Below are 18,714 nucleotides of genomic sequence, written 5' to 3'. Positions count from 1 at the left end.
CACTTACTGGACACTCCAGTACATGAACACTGCACTGAGAGAGAGAGGGGTTCATACAGACACACTGACTGGACACTCCAGTACATGAACACTGCACTGAGAGAGAGAGGGGTTCATACAGACACACTGACTGGACACTCCAGTACATTAACACTGCACTGAGAGAGAGAGGGGTTCATACAGACACACTGACTGGACACTCCAGTACATTAACACTGCACTGAGAGAGAGAGGGGTTCATACAAACACACTGACTGGACACTCCAGTACATTAACACTGCACTGAGAGAGAGAGGGGTTCATACAGACACACTGACTGGACACTCCAGTACATTAACACTGCACTGAGAGAGAGAGGGGTTCATACAGACACACTGACTGGACACTCCAGTACATTAACACTGCACTGAGAGACAGAGGGGTTAATACAGACACACTGACTGGACACTCCAGTACATTAACACTGCACTGAGAGAGAGGGGGGTTAATACAGACACACTGACTGGACACTCCAGTACATGAACACTGCACTGAGAGAGAGAGGGGTTAATACACACACACTGACTGGACACTCCAGTACATGAACACTGCACTGAGAGAGAGAGGGGTTAGTATAGACACACTGACGGGACACTATAATTTATTACAGTTTATACAGTTCAAGCACACAGACTGTTGTGGAAGCAGGACTTACCTACATCTGAATCATGGTGGTTCTTAATGATCTCTCCCAGCTCAAAGTGTCCAGATATCACAGCGACCTGAAATACACAACCTCTGTAACACACCCACACTAACATACACTGACCTCACACTCCAGAGACTGTAACACACACACATTCTGACTGACCCTCACTGTAACACACTAAGAAGCAGATTTCACTAACATGCCATAAGACACACACCCAGCTAAATCAGGGTGGATGGAACAGAGCTCCTTCAGACAGCAACCTTTCCCTGTATTTATTCCAAGTATTTATTTACTCCCTTACTCCCATACTTGGGAATCAGCAGTTAACACAGTTGATCCCTCTGACAATCTGACTTGAGGACTCAAATTGTTCACTCTGAAAACACTGCACCTGTAGGGGGCGCTATTGCACATTGAGCACAGGATAAAGCACACACTTGCATACCATCATAAGAAGACTCTGTATTCATACCAGTAAAAACCCACCAGCACTCTGCAGTGAAAATACACAATCACAGTCATACATATACACACTTACACACTCTCGCACACTCGCATTCACTCACATGCTCACTCACACTCTCACACGCACTCTCTCGCTCACACGCACCCTCGCTTACACTTGCTCACTCACACTTACACACACTCACTCACGCACTCTCGCACACTCGCTTACACTCACACTTACTCACACAGACACACTCACACTCGCACACTCGCTCACTCACACCCTCGCACACTCGCTCACTCACACACACTCTCGCACACTTACTCACGCACTCTCGCATGCACACTCGCTTACACTCACACAGACACACTCACACTCGCTCACACGCACTCTCGCACACTCGCTCACACATACTCTTGCACTCACACGCACCCTCGCACACTCGCTCACTCACACTTACACACACTCACTCACGCACTCTCGCATGCACACACGCACTCTCGCATTCGCTCACACACACTCACACGCACACTCTTGCACTCACTCTAGCACTCACACGCACCCTCGCACACTCACACTTACTCACACAGACACACTCGCACTCGCTCACGCACATTCACACGCACACTCTTGCACTCACTCTCGCACTCACACGCACCCTCGCACACTCACACTTACTCACACAGACACACTCGCACTCGCTCACGCACATTCACACGCACACTCTTGCACTCACTCTCGCACTCACACGCACCCTCGCTTACACTCGCTCACTCACGCACACTCACTCACGCACTCTCGCGTTCACACGCACTCTCACACGCACTCTCACACGCACTCTCACACGCACTCTCACACGCACTCTCACACACTCGCTCACACGCTCGCTCACACGCACTCTCACACGCACTCTCACACGCTCGCTCACACACTCGCTCACACGCACTCTCACACGCACTCTCACACACTCGCTCACACGCTCGCTCACACGCACTCTCACACGCACTCTCACACGCTCGCTCACACACTCGCTCACACACTCGCTCACACACTCGCTCACACACTCGCTCACACACTCGCTCACACACCTGGAAAGGAGTCTGCCCGTGATTGTTCTTCAGGTCCTTATTGGCTCCCCGGTACAGCAGGATCCGGGCGCAGGTCTCCTGTCAGGAGGACAGGAGTCTCAGTATTCATTCACCAGGTTAGAGTCCAGCTGCCCCCTCCACAGGACTGACCCCCCCCGAGCACAAGCCAGTCCAGGCACCTCAGGGTCAGCTTCACTGCCCAGATCGCCCTGGGGTCGGGTTCCAGTCAGGTTCCAGTCGGGTCCCAGGATCCTGAAAGCCCTCTTCATTCCCACAGCCCCATCCGGACGACTGGTTCAATTCCTCCATCAACACTGCGCTGATGGCATGTACCTGCCTCGTATTCATTTTTTTTAATGAGTGCTCCTGCTGTGTTGCAAATGGTCCTTCTGCACTGCCTTTATGTCTCACTGTAACGAGGTCGCCAGGGATCAGGTGGCCTGCCGAAAGGCACAAAGTAGCACGCCGTGCCTTTCAAAAAAACGACATGGCTTTGGCGACCTCTACTGGCCAAGACTGGAACTGCTCGCAGTATGAAGAGCGGCCTCGAAGCAGGAGAAGGTAGTGCTGGACTGGGGGAGACGGCAATACGAAAAACGTGCAGTAACCACCAAGCCACCACTAGAGGCCGCTGTGGTGTTGGGTTAAACACCTTCAACTGTGTAGAAGAGGTAGAGCAGGAAGAATCATAATTAATAATAATCCCTCACACCTCTACAGCGCCTGTCTGGACCCTGCACCCAGAGCTCTTCCCAGGTCAGGGGGAATCCCACTACCCCCACCAGTGTGCAGCCCCACCTGGATGATGCTCCAGTCCTCTCACACACACCAGCTCTCAGTGGGGAGGAGAGCAGAGGGATGGAGCCAGTTCAGAGAGGGGGGTTATTAGGAGGCCATGAGGGGTAAAGGCCAGGGGGGGGAATTTGGCCAGGACACTGGGGTAACACCCCTACTCTTGTCGAGAGACACCCCGGGATTGTTCATGACCACAGAGAGTCAGGACCTCGGTTTGACGTCTCATCTGTAGGACGGCGCCTGTTTACAGTCTAGTGTCCCCGTCACTATACTGGGGCATGAGGACCCACACAGACCGCAGGGTGAGCGCCCCCTGCTGAGGCCGCCGACCCTGTCCCGTTACCAGATCCCACCGCTCACACCAATGCGAGACTGAACTCTCCCCCCGGCCGAGCGCCGAGACGTCTGGCACCTGGGCCCGGGGGTCACTGGGGCGTCCCCCGAGACAGCAGGCAACCAGGGCAGTAGCAGCACTGACCTTGTTGTAAAGGGCGCAGATGTGTAGCGCTGTGTTACCCGAGGCATTCTGGGAGCTGGAGTCGGCGCCGTAGAAGAGCAGGTGTTCCAGATGCTGAGCATGTCCATTCTGACAGGCCTGAGAGAGAGAGAGGGGTTAATACAGACACACTGACTGGACACTCCAGTACATTAACACTGCACTGAGAGAGAGAGGGGTTAATACACACACTGACTGGACACTCCAGTACATGAACACTGCACTGAGAGAGAGAGGGGTTAATACACACACTGACTGGACACTCCAGTACATGAACACTGCACTGAGAGAGAGGGGTTAATACACACACACTGACTGGACACTCCAGTACATGAACACTGCACTGAGAGAGAGGGGTTAATACACACACACTGACTGGACACTCCAGTACATTAACACTGCACTGAGAGAGAGAGGGGTTCATACAGACACACTGACTGGACACTCCAGTACATTAACACTGCACTGAGAGAGAGAGGGGTTAATACAGACACACTGACTGGACACTCCAGTACATTAACACTGCACTGAGAGAGAGAGGGGTTCATACAGACACACTGACTGGACACTCCAGTACATTAACACTGCACTGAGAGAGAGGGGTTAATACACACACTGACTGGACACTCCGGTACATTAACACTGCACTGAGAGAGAGAGGGGTTCATACAGACACACTGACTGGACACTCCAGGACATGAACACTCCACTGAGAGAGAGAGGTTAATACAGACACACTGACTGGACACTCCGGTACATTAACACTGCACTGAGAGAGAGGGGTTAATACAGACACACTGACTGGACACTCCGGTACATTAACACTGCACTGAGAGAGAGGGGTTAATACAGACACACTGACTGGACACTCCAGTACATTAACACTGCACTGAGAGAGAGGGGTTAATACACACACTGACTGGACACTCCAGTACATTAACACTGCACTGAGAGAGAGAGGGGTTCATACAGACACACTGACTGGACACTCCAGTACATTAACACTGCACTGAGAGAGAGAGGGGTTAATACAGACACACTGACTGGACACTCCAGTACATTAACACTGCACTGAGAGAGAGAGGGGTTCATACAGACACACTGACTGGACACTCCAGTACATGAACACTGCACTGAGAGAGAGGGGTTAATACAGACACACTGACTGGACACTCCAGTACATTAACACTGCACTGAGAGAGAGAGGGGTTCATACAGACACACTGACTGGACACTCCAGTAATTCAATAAGAACATCAGACAGACAGGCTATCCTGTGTCTCAGACAATGTACTCTGTGCTCGGTCTTTTACCTGAAAGAGGTGGGGCGTGACAGTGCGATGCTGTGATGGAGAGATGGGGAGGATGGAGAGATGGAAGGGTGGACAGATGGCAGGATGAGTACCTGGTGTGTCTACTGCATCCCGGACTCTTCTTCACACCCGATCCACTGAGAGAGAGGAGGGTGAGGAGACAGCAGTGAAGAGACAGGCAGGGACGAGAGTGAGAGTGTGATAGAGAGATGGAGGACTGAGGAGTGAGAGAACTGAAAAACAGTCTCAAACGCATTGGCAGCAGGGCAGAGGGAAAAGAGAGCACAGAGCGCAGAGCACAGAGCGCAGAGCACAGAGCACAGAGCGAGATAGTGTACAGATACATAGAGCACAGACATACAGACACAGAGCACAGAGCACAGAGCACAGAGCACAGAGCACAGAGCACAGAGCACAGAGCACAGAGCGAGATAGTGTACAGATACATAGAGCACAGACATACAGACACAGAGCACAGAGCACAGAGCACAGAGCACAGAGCGCAGAGCGCAGAGCGCAGAGCGCAGAGCACAGAGCACAGAGAGATAGTGTACAGATACATAGAGCACAGACATACAGACACAGAGCACAGAGCACAGAGCACAGAGAGATAGTGTACAGATACATAGAGCACAGACATAAAGACACAGAGCACAGAGCACAGAGAGAGATAGTGTACAGACACAGAGCACAAACACAGAGAGAGAGAGACAGTGTACAGACACACAGTACAGACAGAGCACAGACACAGAGTACAGATACAAAGAGAGAGACGGAGCACAGGCACAGACCACAGACACACAGAGAGACAAAGTACAAACACAGAGCGAGAGAGAGCCCAGACACAGAGTACAGACACACAGAGAGACAGAGTACAGACACAGAGTACAGACACACAGAGAGAGAGAGCCCAGACACAGAGTACAGACACACAGAGAGACAGAGTACAGACACACTCAGAGAGAGAGAGCACAGACACAGTGTACAGACACACAGAGAGACAGAGCCCAGACACAGAAAGAAGAGCACAGACACACAAAGGGAGGCAGAGCACAGACACTGGGGAAAAGAGTATCTGATCTTGGGTGCCAAACAGGTGCTGGACAGCAGAACCTGGCGAAAGGAATTGTGGGAAGGGGAGACGGTACCTGGTGAACCTCCTCCCAGCCGTTCTCGTCCATGATGCCGATGGCGGCCCGATGGAACAGCAGAGACTCGCAGCAGGACGTGTCCCCACCCAGCATGGCGGAGTGGTACAGAGGAGTCAGACCCCTGCGGTCCTTGTAGTTCGGAGAGGCACCCAGGTCCAGCAGGGCCTGAGAGGAGAGGGGAGAGAGGGGAGACGGGTGAGGAGAGAGGTGTGTGATCTCCTGTCCCAGCCTGAGGAACAGACAGTGAGCCTGTCTCTCAGTAATAATAATACAGTGTGTGATCTCCTGTCCCAGCCTGAGGAACAGTGAGCCTGTCTCTCAATAATAATAATACAGTGTGTGATCTCCTGTCCCAGCCTGAGGAACAGACAGTGAGCCTGTCTCTCAATAATAATAATACAGTGTGTGATCTCCTGTCCCAGCCTGAGGAACAGACAGTGAGCCTGTCTCTCAATAATAATAATACAGTGTGTGATCTCCTGTCCCAGCCTGAGGAACAGACAGTGAGCCTGTCTCTCAATAATAATAATACAGTGTGGGATCTCCTGTCTCAGCCTGAGGAACAGACAGTGAGCCTGTCTCTCAATAATAATAATACAGTGTGTGATCTCCTGTCCCAGCCTGAGGAACAGACAGCGAGCCTGTCTCTCAATAATAATAATACAGTGTGTGATCTCCTGTCCCAGCCTGAGGAACAGACAGCGAGCCTGTCTCTCAATAATAATAATACAGTGTGTGATCTCCTGTCCCAGCCTGAGGAACAGACAGCGAGCCTGTCTCTCAATAATAATAATACAGTGTGTGATCTCCTGTCCCAGCCTGAGGAACAGACAGCGAGCCTGTCTCTCAATAATAATAATACAGTGTGTGATCTCCTGTCCCAGCCTGAGGAACAGACAGCGAGCCTGTCTCTCAATAATAATAATAAAGTGTGTGATCTCCTGTCCCAGCCTGAGGAACAGACAGCGAGCCTGTCTCTCAATAATAATAATACAGTGTGTGATCTCCTGTCCCAGCCTGAGGAACAGACAGTGAGTCTGTCTCTCAATAATAATAATACAGTGTGTGATCTCCTGTCCCAGCCTGAGGAACAGACAGTGAGCCTGTCTCTCAATAATAATAATACAGTGTGTGATCTCCTGTCCCACCCTGAGGAACAGACAGTGAGCCTGTCTCTCAATAATAATAATACAGTGTGTGATCTCCTGTCCCAGCCTGAGGAACAGACAGTGAGTCTGTCTCTCAATAATAATAATACAGTGTGTGATCTCCTGTCCCAGCCTGAGGAACAGACAGTGAGCCTGTCTCTCAATAATAATAATACAGTGTGTGATCTCCTGTCCCACCCTGAGGAACAGACAGTGAGCCTGTCTCTCAATAATAATAATACAGTGTGTGATCTCCTGTCCCAGCCTGAGGAACAGACAGTGAGTCTGTCTCTCAATAATAATAATACAGTGTGTGATCTCCTGTCCCAGCCTGAGGAACAGACAGTGAGCCTGTCTCTCAATAATAATAATACAGTGTGTGATCTCCTGTCCCAGCCTGAGGAACAGACAGTGAGCCTGTCTCTCAATAATAATAATACAGTGTGTGATCTCCTGTCCCAGCCTGAGGAACAGACAGTGAGCCTGTCTCTCAGTAATAATAATACAGTGTGTGATCTCCTGTCCCAGCCTGAGGAACAGACAGTGAGCCTGTCTCTCAATAATAATAGTACAGTGTGTGATCTCCTGTCCCAGCCTGAGGAACAGACAGTGAGCCTGTCTCTCAATAATAATAATACAGTGTGTGATCTCCTGTCCCAGCCTGAGGAACAGACAGCGAGCCTGTCTCTCAATAATAATAATACAGTGTGTGATCTCCTGTCCCAGCCTGAGGAACAGACAGTGAGCCTGTCTCTCAATAATAATAATACAGTGTGTGATCTCCTGTCCCAGCCTGAGGAACAGACAGTGAGCCTGTCTCTCAATAATAATAATACAGTGTGTGATCTCCTGTCCCAGCCTGAGGAACAGACAGGGAGCCTGTCTCTCAATAATAATAATACAGTGTGTGATCTCCTGTCCCAGCCTGAGGAACAGACAGTGAGCCTGTCTCTCAATAATAATAATACAGTGTGTGATCTCCTGTCCCAGCCTGAGGAACAGACAGTGAGCCTGTCTCTCAATAATAATAATACAGTGTGTGATCTCCTGTCCCAGCCTGAGGAACAGACAGTGAGCCTGTCTCTCAATAATAATAATACAGTGTGGGATCTCCTGTCTCAGCCTGAGGAACAGACAGTGAGCCTGTCTCTCAATAATAATAATACAGTGTGTGATCTCCTGTCCCAGCCTGAGGAACAGACAGCGAGCCTGTCTCTCAATAATAATAATACAGTGTGTGATCTCCTGTCCCAGCCTGAGGAACAGACAGCGAGCCTGTCTCTCAATAATAATAATACAGTGTGTGATCTCCTGTCCCAGCCTGAGGAACAGACAGCGAGCCTGTCTCTCAATAATAATAATACAGTGTGTGATCTCCTGTCCCAGCCTGAGGAACAGACAGCGAGCCTGTCTCTCAATAATAATAATACAGTGTGTGATCTCCTGTCCCAGCCTGAGGAACAGACAGCGAGCCTGTCTCTCAATAATAATAATACAGTGTGTGATCTCCTGTCCCAGCCTGAGGAACAGACAGCGAGCCTGTCTCTCAATAATAATAATAAAGTGTGTGATCTCCTGTCCCAGCCTGAGGAACAGACAGCGAGCCTGTCTCTCAATAATAATAATACAGTGTGTGATCTCCTGTCCCAGCCTGAGGAACAGACAGTGAGTCTGTCTCTCAATAATAATAATACAGTGTGTGATCTCCTGTCCCAGCCTGAGGAACAGACAGTGAGCCTGTCTCTCAATAATAATAATACAGTGTGTGATCTCCTGTCCCAGCCTGAGGAACAGACAGCGAGCCTGTCTCTCAATAATAATAATACAGTGTGTGATCTCCTGTCCCAGCCTGAGGAACAGACAGTGAGCCTGTCTCTCAATAATAATAATACAGTGTGTGATCTCCTGTCCCAGCCTGAGGAACAGACAGTGAGCCTGTCTCTCAATAATAATAATACAGTGTGTGATCTCCTGTCCCAGCCTGAGGAACAGACAGGGAGCCTGTCTCTCAATAATAATAATACAGTGTGTGATCTCCTGTCCCAGCCTGAGGAACAGACAGTGAGCCTGTCTCTCAATAATAATAATACAGTGTGTGATCTCCTGTCCCAGCCTGAGGAACAGACAGGGAGCCTGTCTCTCAATAATAATAATACAGTGTGTGATCTCCTGTCCCAGCCTGAGGAACAGACAGGGAGCCTGTCTCTCAATAATAATAATACAGTGTGTGATCTCCTGTCCCAGCCTGAGGAACAGACAGGGAGCCTGTCTCTCAATAATAATAATACAGTGTGTGATCTCCTGTCCCAGCCTGAGGAACAGACAGGGAGCCTGTCTCTCAGTAATGCTCCATATGTTTATATGTAAATACATCAGGACTGAGTCTTTATTGTAAATGTCTGTAGATTTCTGTTCTATGTTAATTGTATATGTTTTGCTTTGGCAACACTGATGTTACTCATTGGGCCAATGAAGCACCCTGAGCTGAGAGAGGAGTCAGTAAGGGGAGACTGAGACGCGAATCATGCCCCTGCAGTAGCGGCGTCGTTACCAGCAGGGCGGCGTGGTTGTGGGCCCGGGCGGCCTTGTGGAGGGGCGTCAGGCCGTCCCGGGACCGGAAGTCAATGTGGGCCCCTCCCAGACACAGCACCCGGATGCCGTCCACCCCCAGGTCGGACTGCACCGCCAGGGAGAGGGGCGTCTCTGCGGGGCAGAGGGAGAGAGGGAGGGAGGGAGGGAGGGGGCGGTTAACGCAGACTCACGGCCCCCCCCTGCTCCCCTAGACCGCTGCGCTGACGGCGCCGCTGCAGCTGCGGGGGGAGGGGTCCCCTACCTCCACTGTCGTTGTCGTGGTAGTTGGGGTCGAGCCCCTTGTCCAGGAACTTGGCCATCTTCTCTGTCGTGCTGCTCTGGACGTAGTCGATGAACTTCTTCAGGCTGGCCTGGGGGAGACAGACAGGGGGTCAGGCGGGCCTGGGGGAGACAGACAGGGGGTCAGGCTGGCCTGGGGGAGACAGACAGGGGGTCAGGCTGGCCTGGGGGAGACAGACAGACAGGGGGTCAGGCTGGCCTGGGGGAGACAGACAGGGGGTCAGGCTGGCCTGGGGGAGACAGACAGGGGGTCAGGCTGGCCTGGGGGAGACAGACAGGGGGTCAGGCGGGCCTGGGGGAGACAGACAGGGGGTCAGGCTGGCCTGGGGGAGACAGACAGGGGGTCAGGCTGGCCTGGGGGAGACAGACAGGGGGTCATACGGACCTGGGGGAGACAGACAGGGGGTCAGGCTGGCCTGGGGGAGACAGACAGGGGGTCAGGCTGGCCTGGGGGAGACAGACAGGGGGTCAGGCTGGCCTGGGGGAGACAGACAGGGGGTCATACGGGCCTGGGGGAGACAGACAGGGGGTCAGGCTGGCCTGGGGGAGACAGACAGGGGGTCAGGCTGGCCTGGGGGAGACAGACAGGGGGTCAGGCTGGCCTGGGGGAGACAGACAGGGGGTCAGGCTGGCCTGGGGGAGACAGACAGGGGGTCAGGCTGGCCTGGGGGAGACAGACAGGGGGTCAGGCTGGCCTGGGGGAGACAGACAGGGGGTCATACTGGTCTGGAGGAGACAGACAGGGGGTCAGGCGGGCCTGGGGGAGACAGACAGGGGGTCAGGCTGGCCTGGGGGAGACAGACAGGGGGTCAGGCGGGCCTGGGGGAGACAGACAGGGGGTCAGGCTGGTCTGGGGGAGACAGACAGGGGGTCAGGCGGGCCTGGGGGAGACAGACAGGGGGTCATACTGGTCTGGAGGAGACAGACAGAGTGTGTGGGAGACAGTGTGTTTGTACAGTACCTTAGTATGAAGTTTAGCCAGTTGTTTCTCATCCAGGTTGGTCTGTTTATAGACCCGGGTCTTGTACCGGAACTGTGTGAAAAACAGATGAATAAAACTTCAAGAATATAAACACCCACACACTCACACACTGGAACACAGACACACTGTCAGACACACACTCACACACTGGAACACAGACACACTGTCAGACACACACTCACACACTGGAACACAGACACACTCAGACACACACTCACACACTGTCAGACACACACTCACACACTGGAACACAGACACACTGTCAGACACACACTCACACACTGGAACACTCACACACTGTCAGACACACACTCACACACTGGAACACTCACACACTGACAGACACACTCTCTCTGACACACTGACAGACACACTCTCTCTGACACACTGACAGACACACTCTCTCTGACACACTGACACTCTGACAGACACAGTCTCACTGACACACTGACAGACACACTCTCTCTGACACACTGACAGACACACTCTCTCTGATACACTGACAGACACACTCTCTCTGACACACTGACAGACACACTCTCTCTGACACACTGGTTTCACTCTCACACACTGGTTTCACTCTCGTGATGTTTCACCTCCAAGTACGGCACGCCTTTCTCAAAGGATTGTGGGTAGTCGCGGAGCAGCCTCTCCTCCTCCAGGAACTTGGCGTCGTGGCCGTTGGTGGCTGGCTGGAACAGCCCGTAGTTCAGCACATCCTTCAGACTCTCCGTCAGCGAGCAGAGCACCTGCTGCTTCGCCGTCCACACTGTGGCATCAGGATTGAACCTCAGACACTTCTGCACACAGAGGCCCAGAGAGAGAGGGGTCAATACACACACTGACTGGACACTCCAGTACATTAACACTGCACTGAGAGAGAGAGGGGTTCATACAGACACACTGACTGGACACTCCAGTACATTAACACTGCACTGAGAGAGAGAGGGGTTCATACACACACACTGACTGGACACTCCAGTACATTAACACTGCACTGAGAGAGAGAGGGGTTCATACAGACACACTGACTGGACACTCCAGTACATTAACACTGCACTGAGAGAGAGAGGGGTTCATACAGACACACTGACTGGACACTCCAGTACATTAACACTGCACTGAGAGAGAGAGGGGTTCATACACACACATTGACTGGACACTCCAGTACATTAACACTGCACTGAGAGAGAGGGGTTCATACAGACACACTGACTGGACACTCCAGTACATTAACACTGCACTGAGAGAGAGAGGGGTTCATACAGACACACTGACTGGACACTCCAGTACATTAACACTGCACTGAGAGAGAGAGGGGTTCATACAGACACACTGACTGGACACTCCAGTACATTAACACTGCACTGAGAGAGAGAGGGGTTCATACAGACACACTGACTGGACACTCCAGTACATTAACACTGCACTGAGAGAGAGAGGGGTTCATACAGACACACTGACTGGACACTCCAGTACATTAACACTGCACTGAGAGAGAGAGGGGTTAATACAGACACACTGACTGGACACTCCAGTACATTAACACTGCACTGAGAGAGAGAGGGGTTAATACAGACACACTGACTGGACACTCCAGTACATTAACACTGCACTGAGAGAGAGAGGGGTTAATACAGACACACTGACTGGACACTCCAGTACATGAACACTGCACTGAGAGAGAGAGGGGTTCATACAGACACACTGACTGGACACTCCAGTACATTAACACTGCACTGAGAGAGAGAGGGGTTCATACAGACACACTGACTGGCTGGAAACTACAGTTCTCAGCTCTTCAGAAGGATGACATGGCATGAGCCTTCAGCAAGGTGTGTCCTAGCTTGGACTTGCGCAGGAAATATTTCATATGCTTGCTTTCAGCACAGCTGAGCTCGTTAGCTAACTGAATCCTTAATTGATCAAGTGAGTTGCTTGACAGGAACCTTCGCAAGTTCTTTTTTTTCTACTCCAAAGTTCAAGATCAGACATTACTTATAATTATTGTTTTATATTCTAAATGAGAAATACTGAAGTCTATTTTTTCATAATGTATTAATCTTGAATCATATTCAGGTAGCTTCTCATGTGAAGGAACTACAACAGCAGCAGTAACAGTATTACTAGCTGTAGTAAGAGTGGTAGTAACTACAGCAGTGACAGTAGGAGCAGCAGTAGTACTGTAACAGCAGTAACAGTATTACTAGCTGTAGTAAGAGTGGTAGTAACTACAGCAGTGACAGTAGGAGCAGCAGTAGTACTTTAACAGCAGTAACAGTATTACTAGCTGTAGTAAGAGTGGTAGTAACTACAGCAGTGACAGTAGGAGCAGCAGTAGTACTGTAGCAGCAGTAACAGTATTACTAGCTGTAGTGAGAGTGGTAGTAACTACAGCAGTGACAGTAGGAGCAGCAGTAGTATTGCAGCAGCAGTAACAGTATTACTAGCTGTAGTGAGAGTGGTAGTAACTACAGCAGTGACAGTAGGAGCAGCAGTAGTACTGTAGCAGCAGTAACAGTATTACTAGCCGTAGTAAGAGTGGTAGTAACTACAGCAGTGACAGTAGGAGCAGGAGTAGTACTGTAGCAGCAGTAACAGTATTACTAGCTGTAGTAAGAGTGGTAGTAACTACAGCAGTGACAGTAGGAGCAGCAGTAGTACTGTAGCAGCAGTAACAGTATTACTAGCCGTAGTAAGAGTGGTATTAACAGCAGCAGTGACAGTAGGAGCAGCAGTAGTACTGTAGCAGCAGTAACAGTATTACTAGCTGTAGTAAGAGTGGTAGTAACAGCAGCAGTGACAGTAGGAGCAGCAGTAGTATTGCAGCAGCAGTAACAGTATTACTAGCTGTAGTGAGAGTGGTAGTAACAGCAGCAGTGACAGTAGGAGCAGCAGTAGTACTGTAGCAGCAGTAACAGTATTACTAGCTGTAGTGAGAGTGGTAGTAACTACAGCAGTGACAGTAGGAGCAGCAGTAGTATTGCAGCAGCAGTAACAGTATTACTAGCTGTAGTAAGAGTGGTAGTAACTACAGCAGTGACAGTAGGAGCAGCAGTAGTACTGTAGCAGCAGTAACAGTATTACTAGCTGTAGTAAGAGCGGTAGTAACTACAGCAGTGACAGTAGGAGCAGCAGTAGTATTGCAGCAGCAGTAACAGTATTACTAGCCGTAGTAAGAGTGGTAGTAACAGCAGCAGTGACAGTAGGAGCAGCAGTGACAGTAGGAGCAGCAGTAGTACTGTAGCAGCAGTAACAGTATTACTAGCTGTAGTAAGAGTGGTAGTAACTACAGCAGTGACAGTAGGAGCAGCAGTAGTACTGTAGCAGCAGTGACAGTATTACTAGCTGTAGTGAGAGTTGTAGTAACTACAGCAGTGACAGTAGGAGCAGCAGTAGTATTGCAGCAGCAGTAACAGTATTACTAGCTGTAGAAAGAGTGGTAGTAACTACAGCAGTGACAGTAGGAGCAGCAGTAGTACTGTAGCAGCAGTGACAGTATTACTAGCTGTAGTAAGAGTGGTAGTAACAGCAGCAGTGACAGTAGGAGCAGCAGTAGTATTGCAGCAGCAGTAACAGTATTACTAGCTGTAGTAAGAGTGGTAGTAACTACAGCAGTGACAGTAGGAGCAGCAGTAGTACTGTAGCAGCAGTAACAGTATTACTAGCTGTAGTGAGAGTGGTAGTAACTACAGCAGTGACAGTAGGAGCAGCAGTAGTACTGTAGCAGCAGTGACAGTATTACTAGCTGTAGTAAGAGTGGTAGTAACAGCAGCAGTGACAGTAGGAGCAGCAGTAGTACTGTAGCAGCAGTAACAGTATTACTAGCCGTAGTAAGAGTGGTAGTAACTACAGCAGTGACAGTAGGAGCAGCAGTAGTACTGTAACAGCAGTAACAGTATTACTAGCTGTAGTGAGAGTGGTAGTAACAGCAGCAGTGACAGTAGGAGCAGCAGTAGTACTGTAGCAGCAGTAACAGTATTACTAGCCGTAGTAAGAGTGGTATTAACAGCAGCAGTGACAGTAGGAGCAGCAGTAGTACTGTAGCAGCAGTAACAGTATTACTAGCTGTAGTAAGAGTGGTAGTAACAGCAGCAGTGACAGTAGGAGCAGCAGTAGTATTGCAGCAGCAGTAACAGTATTACTAGCTGTAGTGAGAGTGGTAGTAACAGCAGCAGTGACAGTAGGAGCAGCAGTAGTACTGTAACAGCAGTAACAGTATTACTAGCTGTAGTGAGAGTGGTAGTAACAGCAGCAGTGACAGTAGGAGCAGCAGTAGTACTGTAGCAGTAGTGACAGTATTACTAGCTGTAGTGAGAGTGGTAGTAACTACAGCAGTGACAGTAGGAGCAGGAGTAGTACTGTAGCAGCAGTAACAGTATTACTAGCCGTAGTAAGAGTGGTAGTAACTACAGCAGTGACAGTAGGAGCAGCAGTAGTACTGTAGCAGCAGTAACAGTATTACTAGCCGTAGTAAGAGTGGTAGTAACTACAGCAGTGACAGTAGGAGCAGCAGTAGTACTGTAGCAGCAGTAACAGTATTACTAGCCGTAGTAAGAGTGGTAGTAACTACAGCAGTGACAGTAGGAGCAGCAGTAGTATTGCAGCAGCAGTAACAGTATTACTAGCTGTAGTGAGAGTGGTAGTAACAGCAGCAGTGACAGTAGGAGCAGCAGTAGTACTGTAGCAGCAGTAACAGTATTACTAGCTGTAGTGAGAGTGGTAGTAACAGCAGCAGTGACAGTAGGAGCAGCAGTAGTACTGTAACAGCAGTAACAGTATTACTAGCTGTAGTGAGAGTGGTAGTAACAGCAGCAGTGACAGTAGGAGCAGCAGTAGTACTGTAGCAGTAGTGACAGTATTACTAGCTGTAGTGAGAGTGGTAGTAACTACAGCAGTGACAGTAGGAGCAGCAGTAGTATTGCAGCAGCAGTAACAGTATTACTAGCCGTAGTAAGAGTGGTAGTAACAGCAGCAGTGACAGTAGGAGCAGCAGTGACAGTAGGAGCAGCAGTAGTACTGTAGCAGCAGTAACAGTATTACTAGCCGTAGTAAGAGTGGTAGTAACTACAGCAGTGACAGTAGGAGCAGCAGTAGTACTGTAGCAGCAGTAACAGTATTACTAGCCGTAGTAAGAGTGGTAGTAACTACAGCAGTGACAGTAGGAGCAGGAGTAGTACTGTAGCAGCAGTAACAGTATTACTAGCTGTAGTAAGAGTGGTAGTAACTACAGCAGTGACAGTAGGAGCAGCAGTAGTACTGTAGCAGCAGTAACAGTATTACTAGCCGTAGTAAGAGTGGTATTAACAGCAGCAGTGACAGTAGGAGCAGCAGTAGTACTGTAGCAGCAGTAACAGTATTACTAGCTGTAGTAAGAGTGGTAGTAACAGCAGCAGTGACAGTAGGAGCAGCAGTAGTATTGCAGCAGCAGTAACAGTATTACTAGCTGTAGTGAGAGTGGTAGTAACAGCAGCAGTGACAGTAGGAGCAGCAGTAGTACTGTAGCAGCAGTAACAGTATTACTAGCTGTAGTGAGAGTGGTAGTAACAGCAGCAGTGACAGTAGGAGCAGCAGTAGTACTGTAACAGCAGTAACAGTATTACTAGCTGTAGTGAGAGTGGTAGTAACAGCAGCAGTGACAGTAGGAGCAGCAGTAGTACTGTAGCAGTAGTGACAGTATTACTAGCTGTAGTGAGAGTGGTAGTAACTACAGCAGTGACAGTAGGAGCAGCAGTAGTATTGCAGCAGCAGTAACAGTATTACTAGCCGTAGTAAGAGTGGTAGTAACAGCAGCAGTGACAGTAGGAGCAGCAGTGACAGTAGGAGCAGCAGTAGTACTGTAGCAGCAGTAACAGTATTACTAGCCGTAGTAAGAGTGGTAGTAACTACAGCAGTGACAGTAGGAGCAGCAGTAGTACTGTAGCAGCAGTAACAGTATTACTAGCCGTAGTAAGAGTGGTAGTAACTACAGCAGTGACAGTAGGAGCAGCAGTAGTACTGTAGCAGCAGTAACAGTATTACTAGCTGTAGTAAGAGTGGTAGTAACTACAGCAGTGACAGTAGGAGCAGCAGTAGTATTGTAGCAGCAGTAACAGTATTACTAGCTGTAGTGAGAGTGGTAGTAACTACAGCAGTGACAGTAGGAGCAGCAGTAGTACTGTAGTATCTGTCACAGCAGTAACAGTGCTTTTTCTGCATTGGGAGTAGGCAGTGTTTTAACCCCCCTCTCTCTCAGCATGTGCGTCTAGCCAATTCATTGCCATGGCAACTCATTCATTAGTGAAGCAAGCTGCTGGTTGCCTTGGTTACACCTGGCAAGGGCCCTGGGAGGCAGAACCAGCAAGTATTATGGGATGGCACACGTGTGTGAAAATCGCTGGTGAAGAGAGAGACAGGGAGAAGAGAGCAGCATGAGAGGAGGAAATCTGTCTTTTAATAACAATAATTATGGGGAAATGATTGCAGAGTAATTACTGTAATCTTACAATATCTAAAATTATATATCATATCCCAGGAGATTCCACTACAGAACCAAGCAATAACTCAGAACAATCTGGATTTATAGTACTACCACTGCCTGTCCAACAGACAACGGGCCTGATCCATATCACCGATCGATAATAGTGATAATACATCAAATACAACCGACAAAACAACACCGATCTATAAGCTTGATCAAAAACCTTAACAATACCACTGCCTTGTGCTTATGTACCGGTTATTGATGGCGGGCGTGTCTGGTGTGTGCTGGTTATTGATGGCGGGCGTGTCTGGTGTGTGCTGGTTATTGATAGTGGGCGTGTCTGGTGTGTGCTGGTTATTGATGGTGGGCATGTCTGGTGTGAGCTGGTTATTGATGGCGGGCGTGTCTGGTGTGTGCTGGTTATTGATGGTGGGCGTGTCTGGTGTGAGCTGGTTATTGATGGCGGGAGTGTCTGGTGTGTGCTGGTTATTGATGGCGGGCGTGTCTGGTGTGTGCTGGTTATTGATGGCGGGCGTGTCTGGTGTGTGCTGGTTAGTGATGGTGGGCGTGTCTGGTGTGAGCTGGTTATTGATGGTGGGCGTGTCTGGTGTGAGCTGGTTATTGATGGTGGGCGTGTCTGGTGTGAGCTGGTTATTGATGGTGGGCGTGTCTGGTGTGTGCTGGTTATTGATAGTGGGCGTGTCTGGTGTGTGCTGGTTATTGATGGCGGGCGTGTCTGGTGTGAGCTGGTTATTGATAGTGGGCGTGTCTGGTGTGTGCTGGTTAGTGATGGTGGGCGTGTCTGGTGTGAGCTGGTTATTGATGGTGGGCGTGTCTGGTGTGAGCTGGTTATTGATGGTGGGCGTGTCTGGTGTGTGCTGGTTATTGATGGTGGGCGTGTCTGGTGTGTGCTGGTTATTGATGGTGGGTGTGTCTGGTGTGTGCTGGTTAGTGATGGTGGGCGTGTCTGGTGTGAGCTGGTTATTGATGGTGGGCGTGTCTGGTGTGAGCTGGTTATTGATAGTGGGCGTGTCTGGTGTGAGCTGGTTATTGATGGTGGGCGTGTCTGGTGTGTGCTGGTTATTGATGGTGGGCGTGTCTGGTGTGTGCTGGTTAGTGATGGTGGGCGTGTCTGGTGTGAGCTGGTTAGTGATGGTGGGCGTGTCTGGTGTGAGCTGGTTATTGATGGTGGGCGTGTCTGGTGTGAGCTGGTTATTGATGGTGGGCGTGTCTGGTGTGTGCTGGTTATTGATGGTGGGCGTGTCTGG

At 50.0% G+C, this 18,714-nt stretch overlaps 1 protein-coding gene across 1 annotated transcript in view; it reads right to left on the bottom strand.

Annotated features, from left to right (window-relative positions):
• shank1 (SH3 and multiple ankyrin repeat domains 1) overlaps window positions 1-18,714 on the bottom strand; it is a 118,634-nt gene that overhangs the window by 65,956 nt on the left and 33,964 nt on the right. The window contains exons 3-10 of the mRNA XM_088646418.1: window positions 11,580-11,783; window positions 10,963-11,034; window positions 9,964-10,072; window positions 9,682-9,833; window positions 5,980-6,147; window positions 3,501-3,617; window positions 2,228-2,305; window positions 695-761 (exon numbers count right to left, since the gene is read on the bottom strand). Coding sequence (XP_088502544.1) covers window positions 695-761; window positions 2,228-2,305; window positions 3,501-3,617; window positions 5,980-6,147; window positions 9,682-9,833; window positions 9,964-10,072; window positions 10,963-11,034; window positions 11,580-11,783 — 967 coding nt within the window. The remainder of the gene's footprint in view (window positions 1-694; window positions 762-2,227; window positions 2,306-3,500; window positions 3,618-5,979; window positions 6,148-9,681; window positions 9,834-9,963; window positions 10,073-10,962; window positions 11,035-11,579; window positions 11,784-18,714) is intronic.

The sequence above is a fragment of the Lepisosteus platostomus genome, chromosome 9 (genome assembly GCF_059453375.1).
Source record: "Lepisosteus platostomus isolate fLepPlt1 chromosome 9, fLepPlt1.hap1, whole genome shotgun sequence".
Classification (NCBI taxonomy): Eukaryota; Metazoa; Chordata; class Actinopteri; order Semionotiformes; family Lepisosteidae; genus Lepisosteus; species Lepisosteus platostomus.
Note: the sequence above shows the minus strand (reverse complement) of the source record. Positions and strands in the feature narration are given on the sequence as shown.